The sequence below is a fragment of the Oncorhynchus masou genome, chromosome 28 (genome assembly GCF_036934945.1).
Source record: "Oncorhynchus masou masou isolate Uvic2021 chromosome 28, UVic_Omas_1.1, whole genome shotgun sequence".
NCBI lineage: Eukaryota > Metazoa > Chordata > Actinopteri > Salmoniformes > Salmonidae > Oncorhynchus > Oncorhynchus masou.
The window spans coordinates 42,324,929-42,340,354 of NC_088239.1; the positions used below are offsets into that span (position 1 = coordinate 42,324,929).

The following is a 15,426-nucleotide window of genomic DNA, read 5'->3' on the forward strand; positions in this document are numbered from 1 at the left end:
ACAGCAGAGTCGCTGACCATCTTCCGAAAGCACCGGAAACCCGACCTCTTCAAAAAGTACCTAAAATAATCCCCCTCACCTCGAACCCCCCCAATAATAATCCTGAACCAACACTTGCACTTGACCCCCCCTTCCCCAGCTCAGACTTTGCTGATAGCTACTCTAAGGAAATGTGTATTTACTATGCCTGTGGTGTGGTTGTCCCACCTAGCTAATTTAAGATGAATGCACTGTAAGTCGCTCTGGATAAGAGTGCCTGCTAAATTACTAAAATGTTAATGTAAAATATGGAGAAAAAAAAAAGTGTACAAAAACCCCCGCTATTTAAAGAAAATGTCTCATTGAGCCGACATTTGCAGCCCTAACCGTGAATGAAGTCACTACAAACGTGAGTTAGAACAGATCTTCCTCGATAGGGATTGATTCCAGCACTAAGGCGGGGGGATTCAATCCGATCTCAATTGTTAATTCTTTATATGGTGCATTGCTAACAAAACACAAATCACTTGTGTCTTGATAGTGCACTCGTTTCCATGTTCACCAAAGCACATGTCAAGTTCAAACAAATTATGATGAACAGTATTCAGAAGGAGCTAGCAAAAGGCTACAAATAGTCATATCCCATTAAACATGGTCAATGGGTCAATATTTAGTGGAAATATTTAATCCATTGATATGGGCCTTGAATTTCACTTAAATGTCCTTGAATTTTTTTAAATGAAAAATTGAGTAATTCATATTGCTGATATAATTTAACTTACACTTGAGTTAGAAAAATGGGATCTGAAATTGACATGGCAACATCTTAAGTCCATGTTTGTTCATTGATTGTCTTTGCTGAATGAGTTTTCTGGGGACCTATCTTGCCATGTTTTGTTCAAATTTAAACTGACTTATCCCTTTTTTTAAGTTACACATTTTACTGCAGAGTATTTCAGAGCCACTGAATAAAGTGCAGTTTTGTATGACATTTTTAGATATTAATCAACTGGAGTCACCCCCTAACCATACCGTTAAATCAGTTATAGCATGACAACAGGATTAACATGGTTGATATCATTTATGGGAATTGATGTGTAAGTGAAACAGAACCACTTTTTTTCCCCATGCAAAAAAAGAAGCTTGAAATGAACACATGTTCAAATGAAGATAACACCGTGTAGAGCAATAAAGTGCTTAATACATGATTTAACCATTATTTTTGGTAGTCGTTGTCTTGAAAATATCAATTGCAATTGGGAAAAAAGTCATTTTTTTGTTTTTAAAAATAATTTATTGTTCTTTTATGTACAGGAAAAAAATAAAATAGAAAACCAAAAATTAGTAGAAAAGGCTAATTGTACAAGAAACACTATATACTGTACACTGCATTGAAGATGTCCAACTGTCTGCATGACCCAGGTAATGTGTCATAGATAGGCAATACTTTAAAGTACAATATGAAGTAAAAAGAGTCCTCTTCCACTCAGTATGTCTTTGATCACCTATATAGTGTGTGTATGAACCAGAGATGTTCTTATAACGTCCTTTGTTTGAACACAGTACCGCTGTGTCATGTATGACTTTGCTTTTCCCAGCAGCAAAGACACACGCAAAACAAAATCCTCAGATCAGACAGAAACATGACGTGTATAATCATAATATCCATTTCTATATGATATAGAAAAACAGTCTTGAGAACTAACTGAAAAATTGGTTTTGAGCGTCAATGGTTGGTTATCTTTCTCATCACAGAGGGAGGGTGTTTGTGTGTGTGTGTGTGGGGGGGGATTCATTGTACATCTTTGCACCTCTACACAAGCACTCATCTTCTCAACAACCTGCACACACCGACCGAAAGCCTCTGAACATTTGTCTTTGGTTAGCCAAGTACTGTACGCCGCGTGTTAGGTAAACTTCACAGTTTGAGAGCAGGCAGCAAAGTAAGCCACTGACTGCATATACAATACCGTACTGAAAGCAGATATGGAATATAGCTAAGCACATCAATGCTGTGTACAGTCGTCGTGACTGTACAAAGGGATTTTCTAAATGCAGCAGAACAATAAATGAGAATCAGAAGAGGCAAAACAGAAAAACTGCAAACAACCATGTACACTACAAACACAGTAAGCTGCAGCAAAAATAATGATTAAAATACAAATATTTTGGTCTGTATGAGTGACAGAAAAAAGGAGGAGCAGAGAATGCAAATAAAAGGCTGAAAACTGAAAATAAAAATGTTTAAAAAAAACACGATAAAGCTGAAACAAAGTAACATTTCAGAATTGCACGATTTAATATGGATGTACTTACTGTAAGTAAGTGGACACCATTGCTGTACTTTCTGTAGTTGTAGGGCCCTAATATAATAGAGGAACACAGCCTACATGCACAGTAAGTTAACCAGAACCGGTGTGTTCAGAGCACCAGCAGTTGTCTAGAGCAGTGTTGTCCCAATTCCAGTCCTCGAGTATCCCTGGGCCCCTATTTATAAAGCGTCTCAGAGTAGGAGTGCTAGGATCCATTTGGCTTCTCAGATCATAATGCATAAGATTACATGGACAAGAGGGATCTGGATCAGACAATGACGAGACAGCCTATAGGAAGGTGGTCAGAGACCTGACCGTGTGGTGCAAGGACAACAACTTCTCAGTCAGAGTGGTCAAGACAAAGGAGATGAATGTGGACAACAGGAAAAGGAGGGCCGAGCACGCCTCCATTCTCATCGACGGGGCTGTAGTGGAGCAGGTTGAGAGCGTCCACGTCACCAACAAATTAACAAGCACACCAAGACAGTTGTGAAGAGGGCATGACAAAACCTATTCCCCCTCAGGAGACTGGAAATATTTGGCATGGGTCCTCAAAAGGTTCTACAGCTGCACCATCGAGAGCATCCTGACGGGTTGCATCACTGCCTGGTATGGCAACTGCTTGGCCTCTGACCGCACAGAGGGTAATGTGTACGGCCCAGTAAATCACTGGGGCCAAGCTTCTTGCCATCCAGGAGGCAATACACCAGGCGGTGTCAGAGGAAGGCCCTAAAAATTGTCAAAGACTCTAGCCACCCTAGTCAGACTGTTTTCTCTCCTACTGCACGGAAAGAAGTACCGGAGCGCCAAGTATAGGTCCAAGAGGCTTCTAAACAGCTTCTACCACCAAGTCATAAGACTCCTGAACATCTAATCAAATGGCTACCCAGACTATTGGTGCCCCCCCCTCACACCCACATTGACTCCATACGAGAACCCCATGTATATAGCCTCGCTATTGTTATTTTACTGCTGCTCTTTAATTATTTGTAACTTTATTTCTCAAAACTGCATAGTTGGTTATGGGCTTGTAAGTCAGCATTTCACTGTAAGGTGTAAGGGTGTGGACCCGTTGTATTCGGCGCATGTGACAAATAATATTTGATAGCAGTGTTCCTCAACTCCTTAAGTACCCCCAAACAGCACACTTTTTGTTGTAGCCCCGGACAAACACACCAGATTCAACTCGGATCCCCCTTGTCCATGTAATCGTATACATTATGATCTGAAAAGCAAAACTGTACCTAGCACTCCTACTCAGAGACGCGCAACGAACTGAGGCCCAGTTTTAGGAGCTCTTTTCGTGTCAGGCGGTGGGATATGGGTCTAAAGACAGATGACTACAGTATGTCGAGGCAAAAGCAATTAAATAGCTCTCCATTAGCTGCTTTGATATAGCCAAAATAAAAACAATTTGAAGAATTAAAAAAAAGAAGACTATTTAGAATAGTAATAACAACACAACCAATAAATAAGAATAACACTCGGCCTCAAAAGCTCGATTCCATGTGAGGATAATGTACTTTAGTCAACAAAACAAAATCATTAACAGATGCAATACTACTTGGTCTTTGCAGTTACATCGTACACACACAGCCGCTTCGGAGTTGGAGATTCTCGTAAAGTCATTGTTATCAGTATCACCGCTTGTGATCAAGGTTTTGGTATGTTACCACGGTGATAACGACCAAGACATTATAGACCTAGGTCCTTATAGAAACTATGGGACGTATTCTGTATTCATTAAAGAGCCCAGGACCTCTTCAACTCCACAGCAATTCCCAAGGAAAGACAAAGATCACTGATAGGAGATAAAACACAATCCTACCTGAAAAACGATAACGATATGACGTTAAGTTAAACACAAGTTGTTTTTTTGTCTTTACAAAGGGGTGAATAAAAGTGAACTCTGGCATATCAATATAAAGTGAATGAACATAGCTTTGTTTCTCCTATGGTTTGCTTCCCATTGGATCCTCCACAGGACCGAAGCCAATTAATTGAACAGTAATGTTTCAATTCTCGAGCCAAGTACGTGTGTGAAGATGCAGGTCATGATCATCATAATAAATGTGGTTTGTCCTCAGACATGGTTAGATTCTCCTTTCAGGAGACAGTCATGTTTTGAATTCATTTGAGGGGTGCTTATATTTGTTCTGTTACACACGTTTGAAATGGAAATGTTTTATTGTTGTTGTTGGCATATCCGAACTCCCCTCGAGTGTCCCGCAGGGAGTGGGGTCACAATTGTATAGCGCAACAGGAGCAATTAGGGTTAAGTGCCTTACTCAAGGGCACAGCAACAGATTTTTATCACCTTGTCGGTTTCCGGTATTCAAACCAGCAACCTTTCGCTTACTGGCCCAAACGCTCTAACCTCGGGGTTACCCACCCCCCAATTGAGGGCTTATCAGGCCCTCGTCAACAACATACATCACTAATCCAGGTCATCAACACACATACGTCTTCGCTCTTGACCAAGAGCATTCTCACGCCACAGTCTTGCATTGTAATAAGGGGACATCATTTCCTAAATGAATGCTATGGATATTGAAGAACACCTCTAAATTATTGACAAAGGTATCATAAAACATCTTTAAAATCCACTGTACACCATGAGGTATGAAAATACGAGAACCCTCCGCTTGCACAACACACGCATCTCGTAAAATGTCCCGGCAACACCGTTCGTGGGTTTCAGGGGCGGTTTCTTGCCAGAAGTACCAAAGTTTTACTTGAACTTACTCCACAAAAAAGTACAATAGACCTTTCTACAAACCGTGAAAAAATATAAAGGTTTAACTGTTCAGTTCTGTGGAATGGCTGCCAATAAAAGGTTTGTTTGACAGGTCTCTCGGGAGAATATCACGAATGCTTTTTGTTCCTTGTGCTCTCCCTAACAAGTCGCCACGGTGATCTGACTGGGAATTCGCTCACATCACACAGAAAAGCCAGCCGAGCAGTATACATTTATACATAGACGGACACTAAAGCCTAGCCGAGACCACAATACAGACAGCGAGCAATTCTCTGATCTGAAAAGCACATTTTGGTAAAAAGTTAAATTGCAACAAACTGCCTGCTTTGTGCTCGAACACTTCATTCCAGAATAAAGCCTGACGAGCCCAAACTCAGAATCTGCAAAAAACTTGGGTCTGTGATCAGATTCTTTAAAAAGGAATACATGGGAAGTAGAATAAACGTAGAGGTTTGAACCACCTGTCGTACAGTATGGATATCTTAGGTGTTTTTGTTTGGGTGCTATGAATTGGCTGTGTCCTGGCAAGCGATGTTTGCAGTGACTCAAGTCCATAATACTGACACTCAACCCACTCCGCTCACTCAGACCCTGTTCCAGCACCGGGATGGATGAGTATGCGGACAGGAGAGAAACAAAGACAGAGCTTCCTTGTGTTTTACACCCAATGTATGGTAACACACAAAAGCCTCACATAAACAAGCATATACTCTCACACACACACACTCATGGTCGATGTAACATATCTGGGTCCACATCAGCCAACAAAACTGGTTCGAGACCCACAATGCAGAGTATTCAGTCTTTGAGGATCCCTTCCTCCTCCTCCTCCTCTTCTTCTTTCTCATCCCGTGTCCCATCACACACCCGCACCACACCCCTTCACCTGCCCAGCAAGGTCAGAGGTTAGGACAGGGCTGTCGTCATTAGGGCACACACACCGTAGCAAAAACGTTTCATGTAGTCCCTCCCTGTTTCAGCCCATTTTCTTCCGTTTTGGTGGCTAATGAACACGACCCAGGTCAGGACAGGGCACGTCAGGACAGGGTGCAGTCATACGCCCCCTCGTCGGCCGCCTGCTCCTCCTGCTCCTCTGGAGCTCCTCCGTCCTCTGTCACTAACCCTCCAGAGGGCTCCGAGGGCAGGGCCAGGCCCAAGGGAGCAGGCCCTCTACTGTCCTCCGCCCTGGGGCATCCGGGCTGGGGCTCAGTCAGCTTGGAGTTGGGGTTGGAAGCCCCTGGCTGGAAGGCTTCAGGCTGGACCTGCTCCACAGCAGTCTCTATTAGCTTCTGCAGCTGGGGCCGGATCAGGTTCAGGAAGGGTTTATAGCCCAGGCTACAGGGAGGAGGAGAGCGAGGGAGCCAGTATTCATAAGAATATTCATAGCCATTTCAAGCATTCATTGAATTTTTGTCATAAACATGGGCACACACGTGCAGCAACAGTTCTAGTGAGAGAGAGCGAGAGACTAACCAGTCTGTGGAGGCCCACGCATCAACTCCCAGCAGGCCGGAGCGGATACTTTGGACGGTCTCAGGAGGAACCTCTGGGCTGTCCAGGAAGTTGACCACCTGCTTGATGACCGTGGCCTCTCTCAGGATCAGACCAATCACAACACACCACTCCAGACAGCCCGCCTCCATGAACACATGCAGCAGGTAGCTGAGGACAGAAAGAGATCAGGAATGGTACAGAAGGGGCTGGATTACCAGACAGATTACACCTAGTCCTACACTAAGAAGCACGTGCAATGGAGACTCTCCTTTTAGAACATTTTAGTCCAAGGATAGGCTTAATCTGTGTCTGGGAAACCTACCCAAGGACAAACAAAATCACACAAGATAAACACAAACCCACATATGAAACCAACAAGCAGAATAGGTCACCACAGCCATAAATCTAGCTAGGTCGGGATGGTAGGTGGGGTGAAGGAGTATTTTGTAGCACCTAACAGAGAGGACTGGAGAGGATAACAGCCTTACCGTAGCTGGACCTGAGACTTGTGAGGCCCCTTGTTAGCCAGCTCCATGGAGATGTGTTCCAGCTCCGACTGGGTCAGACTCAGAGTGGAAAAATTCTCATCCACCATGGTCCAGTCTCCATCCACCATGCTGCTGGTCTCTGTCAGGTCTGTGGCCGAACCGATACTGCACTCCTCCGCTGGGGAATAAGGGAGGGGAGGGAAGAGATGACCGGAGAGAATTTAGAAGAAGAGGTAAAGGGATAAGAAGACAAAACGAGAGAGCCTGGTAGAGAGAAAGCGAGAGGCAGATATATATAGAGAGAGAGAGAGAGAGTTGACAAGTGAACGCTGAAGTAGAGGAGGGCCACCAACTTTTGTTAGTGAGTGGAGAGAGGAAGGCCTCCTGTGTCTGTGGCCCCCCGTGGGAAGAGGATGTGTTCATCTCTTTAGGCTCCGGCCCCAGCGCCCCGAGACCGTCCAGCCAGGTGTGGTTGCTGTTGCGTGCTGAGGCCCGCGGGGGCGCTGTGTCCATGTCACTGTTCAACAGGCTGTCTGCTGACTGGGACTTTAGCAGCCGCTGGCTCAGCACTGGAGGGAGAGAGAAACACACATGCAGGCACTTCGTCATACTAACTCATCAAGGTTGGCACACTGAACACACTTACAAAGAAATGGGATAGGGGAAGTTGACTGGGGAGACCGACAACCACAGCTGAGGGCAGATACAGCCACAGTCACACCCCGCACCCTCACCCGTCTTGCGGTGTCCGTCCTTGAAGGGCGAGCTGGTCGAGCACGCTGGGATGACAGGAAACGGCCAGAGGAAGTCCTTGTGGAGACACTTCAGCGCCATGACAAAGTCATCGAGCCGCGCTACCCGGGTGCGCTCGCGGCACAGCCAGCCAATCAGCTCGAAGCCCAGCTGGGCGGAGAAACAGCCTAGGTCTTTGAGGCGGACCTGCTCCAGTAGGTGCCGGGCGTGACGCCATAACATCATGTCTATGTACATGTTCTCAGCACAGTCACTGTCCTTACTCCATCGCTCAGACCTAGAGGGAGAGGCAGAGGGAGAGGACACGTGGAGGAGATGGAAGAGCTGTTACAGGTACGATAGTGAAAGGGCCCGGAACACAAATAGTGCAAATGCCACAAGGGCTGGTCTCAATTCCATCCAATTAATTATGCAAAACAGATAATAGCCCAGTAATTCTTTATATAAGTACGACATGTTATGTTATCGTCATCATTGTTCATTTGAACTTGAGAACTGGAGACCAGCAGTAGTGGGCCTGTCCGGCTCAGTAGATAGAAGAGAAGGGCTAGCAAACGCCACGGCAGCGTGTTCAATTCCAGCAAGGATCACGCATACGCTCACTGTACTTTAAGTCTCTGAATAAAATCTGTTCAATTGAATGTATTACTATAATAATAGTATCCGTACCCTTTAGTGGAGGGCCCGGAGGGCATGCTAAAGGTCTTCTGAAGGTTAAACTTCCCAGCAGCGATGCCGTCAGCTGACTGGGACAGACTGATGCTGCGGTTCCTGAAGAACTCGAAGCCTCCCGTCGAACTGGGTTCCTGTTGAGAGGACACATCAACTGGTCACTTATATGGGAAGCATTTAAAACTCCAATCTACTGTTCGAACAATGTGCTCATAATCAGGCGGGACAACTCATCCAGTAATCCCCTGAAACAACAGTATAGCCAGTTTATATCCAATTTATATTTCATTATAAACCGGGTGGTTCGAGCCCTGAATGCTCCACCAGATCATATACCATATGGACATCATATATATATTTTCAAATAAAATGTACTGTTCGAATTACGTTGGTATCCAGTTCATAATAGCAATAAGGCACCTCGGGGGTTTGTGGTATATGGCCCATAAACCACGGCTAAGCGCTGTATCCAGGCCTCCACTGTATCCAGGCCTTAGCCGCATTGCGGAGTGCCTAAGAACAGCCCTTAGCCGTGGTATTCTGGCCATATACCACAACCCCCCCTCGGGCCTTATTGCTGAAATAGAGAGGTGGATGTGAGGCCGTAGCCTTAATAGCAGTCTTATACAGTATTTTTAGACCATCCCTAATATCATCCCCATAGATACGTCTAGCCGCTTAGAGATTTAGAGATGATTTAAAGATGGAGAGAGCGCGAGAAGAGACAGCGGTAGAAGACAGAGTTGAAGCAGCGAGCTTGAAATAGTTCTCTCCGATACCTGAGTGGTTGGTGTTGGAGGCGGGGTCTCCATCTCCCCAGAGCCAATGGCCTTGAGGAATCGGATCATGTGACGACAGAGGTCCCACTTGCCCTGCTCCAGAGCCGTGTTGAAGAGCAGCGTAGCGTGCTGCCTGCTCACCGCCGGAACCTCCATGTTCTAGACGCCACAGTTACATTATCCATACAAAACACTTACGACACAACTCCACCCCTAAACATTACCCTCACCCTGGCTCAAACCCTCACCCCTGCTCCAATGCTCACCGTACAGTGGCTCCAATCCTAACCGGAGCTCCAACCCTCACCCTAGCTCCATACCTTAATACCAGTCACATTTCTAAATAATGTGCCTCTGGGATATAGGATAGGAATCTTACAGTGCCATGAGATAGGGTAGTATATGTAGATACCTGCAGTATGATGAGATAGGATGCTGCTGTGTCCAGGTCCTGAGCCATTAGACATTCCTCAAACAGATCCTTGGGGTTGCCCACGGCAGCAAACAGGTAGTTCCACAGGGCATACTCAGTCTTCCTGGCGCAGTGCACGATGGTCTGGACGAAGAAAACATGAATGAATAAATTAATTAATTCAGTCAAATGCACACGAGTTGCCTCAGCCGAGAACGACAATACTCTACCACTCCTCCATCCACATCGCTCTCCCCCTCCTCCTTACCTGGAGGAACAGGGGGAACTCGGTGATGAACTTGGCCACGGTGGGCAGCAGCGGGTCGGGGATGGGCTCCCGGGAGGTGGCCTCCTCCTCCAGCACCACGTGGACCATGAGCTCCATGACGTGGGGGAAGTAGGGGAGCGCCGCGCAGGACTGGGCCAGGAGCAGGGCCTGCTCTCCCAGGTTACGCACGAGTAGCTGGCGCAAGATGTGGTGGAGGTAGATCTGGGAGGTCCTCTCCACCGTGCAGTAAGGGAACGTCACCTCAAGAGGCTCCCGGCCCTCTCTGGGACCCTGCAGAAGAAGACGATGATTACGTTATTCGCACAGATACAGTGGTTTGTAAAGTTGTAGAGCACAAGAGCAGTTTGTAGGCGTCAAGAGATGGTATCTAGGATTTGTTACCCCCCCCCCCCCCTCCCTCCCTCGCAGGCCATCGGAGACTATGTTCTATTTGCCAACCCCCAACACCAGATAATACTATTACTGTAATAACTACAGTATAATACTCCTAACTACAGTACCTGCAGGCCGTCGTAGAGCACGGTCTCATTAGATGCCCCCAGCACCAGGGCGTCTTCAAACAGAACGGCCAGGGGGTAGATGTTGATGTGGAAGGGGAGCATGATGCGCCGGGACAGGAACGAGTGGGGCTTACGGTGGTCCCGCGGGAACAGGGGCAGCCACACCTTTTGAGAGGTACAATGAAACAATCGCGTGGCAGCATTGAATAATATGCTCGGGTACTAACAAGTAGATCGTGAAACACACCGACAAACATCACCCTTCAAATTCCTTCTAATGTAGCCATACATGTTTTCTTGTTGCAATTTATAGAAGGATGTGTAAATTTGGACGACAACAACAAGCGTTTCATTTCAATGAGAAGGGGCAGCCACACCTTCATTCCAGCCTCGCCACAGGACAGCCACAGAGCCTCCAGCAGGTGGCGCTTCTTCTTGTTACTGCGACACGTCGTCCACACATTCTCTACACACTGAGCCAGAACCACGGGAGGACAGAACGGCAGCTAGAAACAGAGTGACAGACCGGGTCAGCATATACGCACCTGTGGCCAGCGGGTAAGACAATGCTATAGATGTTGACGGAGAATGACAGTATCAAGTATGACAAATTAAATCAATCAATATATGTATTATGACGAGACAAAGACAACTATTACGGGGGGGGGGGGTGACTTAGTCCGGTCCCAGATCTGGTTGTGTCGTTTAGCATGACAGTGACTGTAGGAGTAGGCTATACAGCCCAAACAGTAGGTAGGTAGGTGTGTGTGTGTACAGTACCAGTCAAAAGTTCAGACATATTCCTGGGATTTTCTTTATTTTTGACTATGTTCTACATTGTAGAATCGTAGTGAAGACATCAAAACTATGAAATAACGCAAGAAATCATGTAGTAAGCAAAAAAGTGTTAAACAAATCAAAATATATTTCTTATTTGACATTCTTCAAAGTAGTCACCCTTTGCCTTGACAGCTTTGCACACGCTTGGCATTCTCTCAACCCGCTTCGCAAGGAATGCTTTTCCAACAGTCTTGAAGGAGTTCCCATATATGCTGAGCACTTGTGAGCTGCTTTTCCTTCACTCTGCGGTCCAACTCAGCCCAAAACATCTCAATTGGGTTGAGGTCTGGTGATTGTGGAGGCCAGGTCATCTGATGCAGCACTCCATCACTCTCCTTCTTGGTCAAATAGCCCTTAACAGCCTGGAGGTGTGTTAGGTCATCGTCCTGTTGAAAAACAAATGATAGTCCCACTAGATGGGATTGCGGATTGCTGCACAATGCTGTGGTAGCCATGCTGGTTAAGTGTGCCTTGAATTCTAAATAAATCACTTGAGTGTCACCAGCAAAGCATCCCCACACCTCCTCCATGCGTAGATCATCCGTTAACCTGCTCTGCATCTCACAAAGACGCAGCAGTTGGAACCAAAAATCTCATATTTGGACTCATCAGACCAAAGGACAAATTCCCACCGGTCTAATGTCCATTGCTCGTGTTTCTTGGCCCAAGTAAGTCTCTTTGCAGCAATTCGACCATGAAGGCCTGGTTCACATAGTCTCTTCTGAACAGTTGATGTTGAGATGTGTCTGTTACTTGAACTCTGTGAAGCATTTATTTAGGCTGGTAACTGCAGCAGAGGTAACTCCGGCTCTTCCTTTCCTATAGCGGTCCTCAGAGCCAGTTTCATCATAGCGCTTGATGGTTTTTGCGACTGCACTTGAAGAAACTTTCAAAGTTCTTGACATGTTCCTGATTAACTGACCTTCATGTATTAAAGTAATGGAATGTAGTTTCTATTTGCTTATTTGAGCTGTTCTTGCCATAATATGGACTTGGTCTTTTACCAAATAGGGATATCTTCTGTATACCACCCCTACCTTGTCACAACACAACTGATTGGCTCAAACGCATGAAGGAAGAAGAAAATCCACAAATTAACAAGGCACACCTGTTAATTGAAATGCATTCCAGCTGACTACCTCATGAAGCTGGTTGAGAGAATGCCAATAGTGTGCAAAATTGTCATCAAGGCAAAGGGTGGCTACTTTGAAGAATCTCAAATATATTTTGATTTGTTTAACACTTTTTTTGGTTACTACATGATTCCATATGTGTTATTTTATAGTTTGGATGTCTTCACTATTATTCTACAATGTAGAAACAATTTAAAATAAAGAAAAACCCTTGAATGAGTAGGTATCCAAACTTTTGACTGGTACTGTGTGTGTGTGTGAGTGACTCACCAGTTTCTTCTGGTCTTCCTTCTCTCGTACCTGTGGTCCAGAACGGTCTCTCTGTAGCATGATGAGTTGGCCAGCCAGGTTCAGCATGATGCTCTCTGCCATACAGGCCTAGTACAGTGACACAAATTAGTACTATTCACATTTTAACAACTTAGCAGACATTTACCCAGAGTGATTCACAAATCAGTGCATTCACTAAAGTAGATTTAAAAGACATCGCAATCAGCGCAAATTAAAACGCTGTTCAAAATAGCTGCAAAATAAGGGCTCTCCAACCCCTTGTTCCTGGAGAGCTACCCCCCTGTAGGTTTTTGGCTCCAACCCCAGCTCTAACTAACCTGATCCAGCTCATCAACCAGCTGGTTATTAGAATCAGGTGCACTCGATTAGGGTTGGAGTGAAAACCTACAGGACGGTAGCTCTCCAGGAACAAGGGGTTGGAGACCTCTGCTAAATCGACGCTGGTGAAAGAAAAGCGCTAGGGGGGGGGGGCAGTGGTGGAAGAGCCACGCTGATGTCTGAAGAGATCAGGTTTTTGATGGGATTTCATGTGTGTGTTGAAACCAGTACCTGCTGTGGGGCTTTAAGCGCGATGCCGGTCTCTGTGCGCACCGAGGTGAGGGTGACAGACACCACCAGGGCAGGATGGGGGATGTAGCGGGACATGGACACCTCTTGAAGCAGCTCAACACAGGCTGACGGGTTGGGCCTTCAGAGAAAGACAATACGCTACTAATAACATTGATTGGACAGGTCCTTTGTAAAGCCTCCCCCCAGAGTTAAAGCCCCAACCAATGGCATGTGATAAGTATTATTGGAAAGTTCACGTGACTTTCTTTTCACAACACTATTGATTATCATCCGTGACCTCTGTCAGGTGATCTTCCCCACCGGTCTCGTCCTGCCTGCCCACTTTGTATGAGTGGGTGTGCCTGCCTGTGCCTGTCCTAAGCGTGTTCGTCTCTCCCTACCCGTCGTGCCTCCTCTCGATGCTGTAGAGGAAGATGGAGCAGTCTGCTCTGAAGAGGACGATCAGGTCTCTGAACACGTTGAGCAGCAGGGTGTCAGAGTGCAGCTTGGTGACGGAGGCGAAGGCATTGTCCAGGTTGGACGACCGGAGGTACAGACGCAGCTACACCGGGAGGGGAGAAAAGAAAGTACCGCTGTTCACTTTGTCCATCCATCAAAGCGACCAGTCAAACTGAGCAAACCATCACACATTCCCAATCCATTTGTCCATGCAAATTTGACCCATACATGTTCAGAACAGGGTGGTGTAAAATGTATTGTTCCTGAACGTTAGTTATCGGTGTTATGCCGTCTTACCTCTTCTTGCCGGTCGGTGAAATTGTAACAGGCAACAACGACAAAGTCATTCCACCAGGCCAGCCCCCCTGTCACGGTCATGTTCTGCTCCTGAGTGATGTTCCCAAACAGCTTCCATTTCCTGGTGGACATGGAGTAATGTGCAAAGCCACGTCTCCCTGCCACCGCTATGCACTGGCCTGCTGTGTCTATGGCTGCAAACTATACACACACACACACACACACACACACACCTCATGCATTAGAAGCCATAGATATAGCAGGCGCAAGTGCGCATGACGACATTGGGTATCTGGAAAACCTGCATTCATTTGACAACCCAGGTTAACATGGTTTGATGTAGCCACACACACACACTGAATACTTATCCCTAAGGACAGACGTAGAAGTATTTCCCCACACTGACTCACCCGTATAGGCCAATTACTCTCTAGGTATGTGCTGTGAATCTACGACAGAAGGGGAAAAAACACAGGATAGTTTGACTGACAGGATGCGAAACATCATTTCTAACAAGCTTCACGTCAACATATCAAAGCGACATCTGAATAGGTAGCCAGCTGAAGGACAATAACGCTTTCTGAATTCAAAATTAATTAAGTTTACGAGGTTGTACCTGGACCACGTGCCAGTGCTTGTGTCCCAGTAAAGTGCTGAGTCCCTGAGAGATGGAGTTGGGTGAGGGGGCGGAGCGATGGTGAAGGGGGCTGCCCTCCAGGCCATGGGCGAGGTTATGGGGGTGAGGGGTGTTAGGGCCATCGGAGCTGCTGGATGGGACCTGGGTGGGGTCACCACAGGTCAGGTACAGACGGTCTTCCCCATGTAGTAAAACCTGCTCCTGGTTACTCTGGGAGGGACAGACAACAGGGAATCAACAAAAAAATAAATTTGTTTGCAACATATCAGTATTCTACATGAAAGTGCCTCGCAAGCAAAATTGGTTGGTGTCAGGAACGTGTGCATTGACGCCATTGTCCATAAGCTCACCGTGCAGGGGTTAACGGTGAGGGCGCTTTTGATGAAGTGGAACTGCAGTATCCCCGCCTGCTTGGTCTGGGTAGGAGGTGGAGCCCCCTCCATGTTCTCTACAAGCTCCGCTTCCTCTTTACTGGTGATGACCCACAGGTGGTAGCCTTCCGCTCCCCAGCACATAGAGCTGATCTTTATAGGATCCTTCTTAGTGCCGTCTGACCGATACCTGGGGTTGAGACCGTAGTCATAGAGAAGGGTTTATAATAGACACAATTGCAAGGAGAAAAAGAGAAGATTTTGCACAGTTTTTTTGTTGTTGTCCCGTTCAGGATCAACCTATACTATATGAGAGCGCGCAGCCTGCACCATAGGAGCGTAGCTGACAAGACGACGGCGATGTGAATTGTACTGCGGCTGCGGGAGTCCTGGAGGGGGGAGGAGGAAAATGA

At 46.3% G+C, this 15,426-nt stretch overlaps 1 protein-coding gene across 4 annotated transcripts in view; it reads right to left on the reverse strand.

The window, feature by feature from the left end:
• Positions 1-1,041: 1,041 nt before the first annotated feature.
• The window catches only part of LOC135517602 (guanine nucleotide exchange factor subunit RIC1-like), a 71,616-nt gene continuing 57,231 nt past the window's right edge, over positions 1,042-15,426 (reverse strand). For all 4 annotated transcript variants that reach the window (XM_064942057.1, XM_064942056.1, XM_064942055.1 and 1 more), the window contains 18 exons: positions 14,993-15,203; positions 14,622-14,852; positions 14,416-14,454; positions 14,006-14,206; positions 13,651-13,811; positions 13,250-13,388; positions 12,680-12,787; positions 10,814-10,942; positions 10,437-10,601; positions 9,916-10,206; positions 9,648-9,791; positions 9,236-9,394; positions 8,454-8,590; positions 7,766-8,061; positions 7,385-7,600; positions 7,032-7,209; positions 6,523-6,711; positions 1,042-6,384 (listed from right to left, as the gene is read on the reverse strand). In XM_064942057.1, coding sequence (XP_064798129.1) covers positions 6,087-6,384; positions 6,523-6,711; positions 7,032-7,209; positions 7,385-7,600; positions 7,766-8,061; positions 8,454-8,590; positions 9,236-9,394; positions 9,648-9,791; positions 9,916-10,206; positions 10,437-10,601; positions 10,814-10,942; positions 12,680-12,787; positions 13,250-13,388; positions 13,651-13,811; positions 14,006-14,206; positions 14,416-14,454; positions 14,622-14,852; positions 14,993-15,203 — 3,292 coding nt within the window. In that variant the 3' untranslated portion in view covers positions 1,042-6,086. The remainder of the gene's footprint in view (positions 6,385-6,522; positions 6,712-7,031; positions 7,210-7,384; positions 7,601-7,765; positions 8,062-8,453; positions 8,591-9,235; positions 9,395-9,647; positions 9,792-9,915; positions 10,207-10,436; positions 10,602-10,813; positions 10,943-12,679; positions 12,788-13,249; positions 13,389-13,650; positions 13,812-14,005; positions 14,207-14,415; positions 14,455-14,621; positions 14,853-14,992; positions 15,204-15,426) is intronic.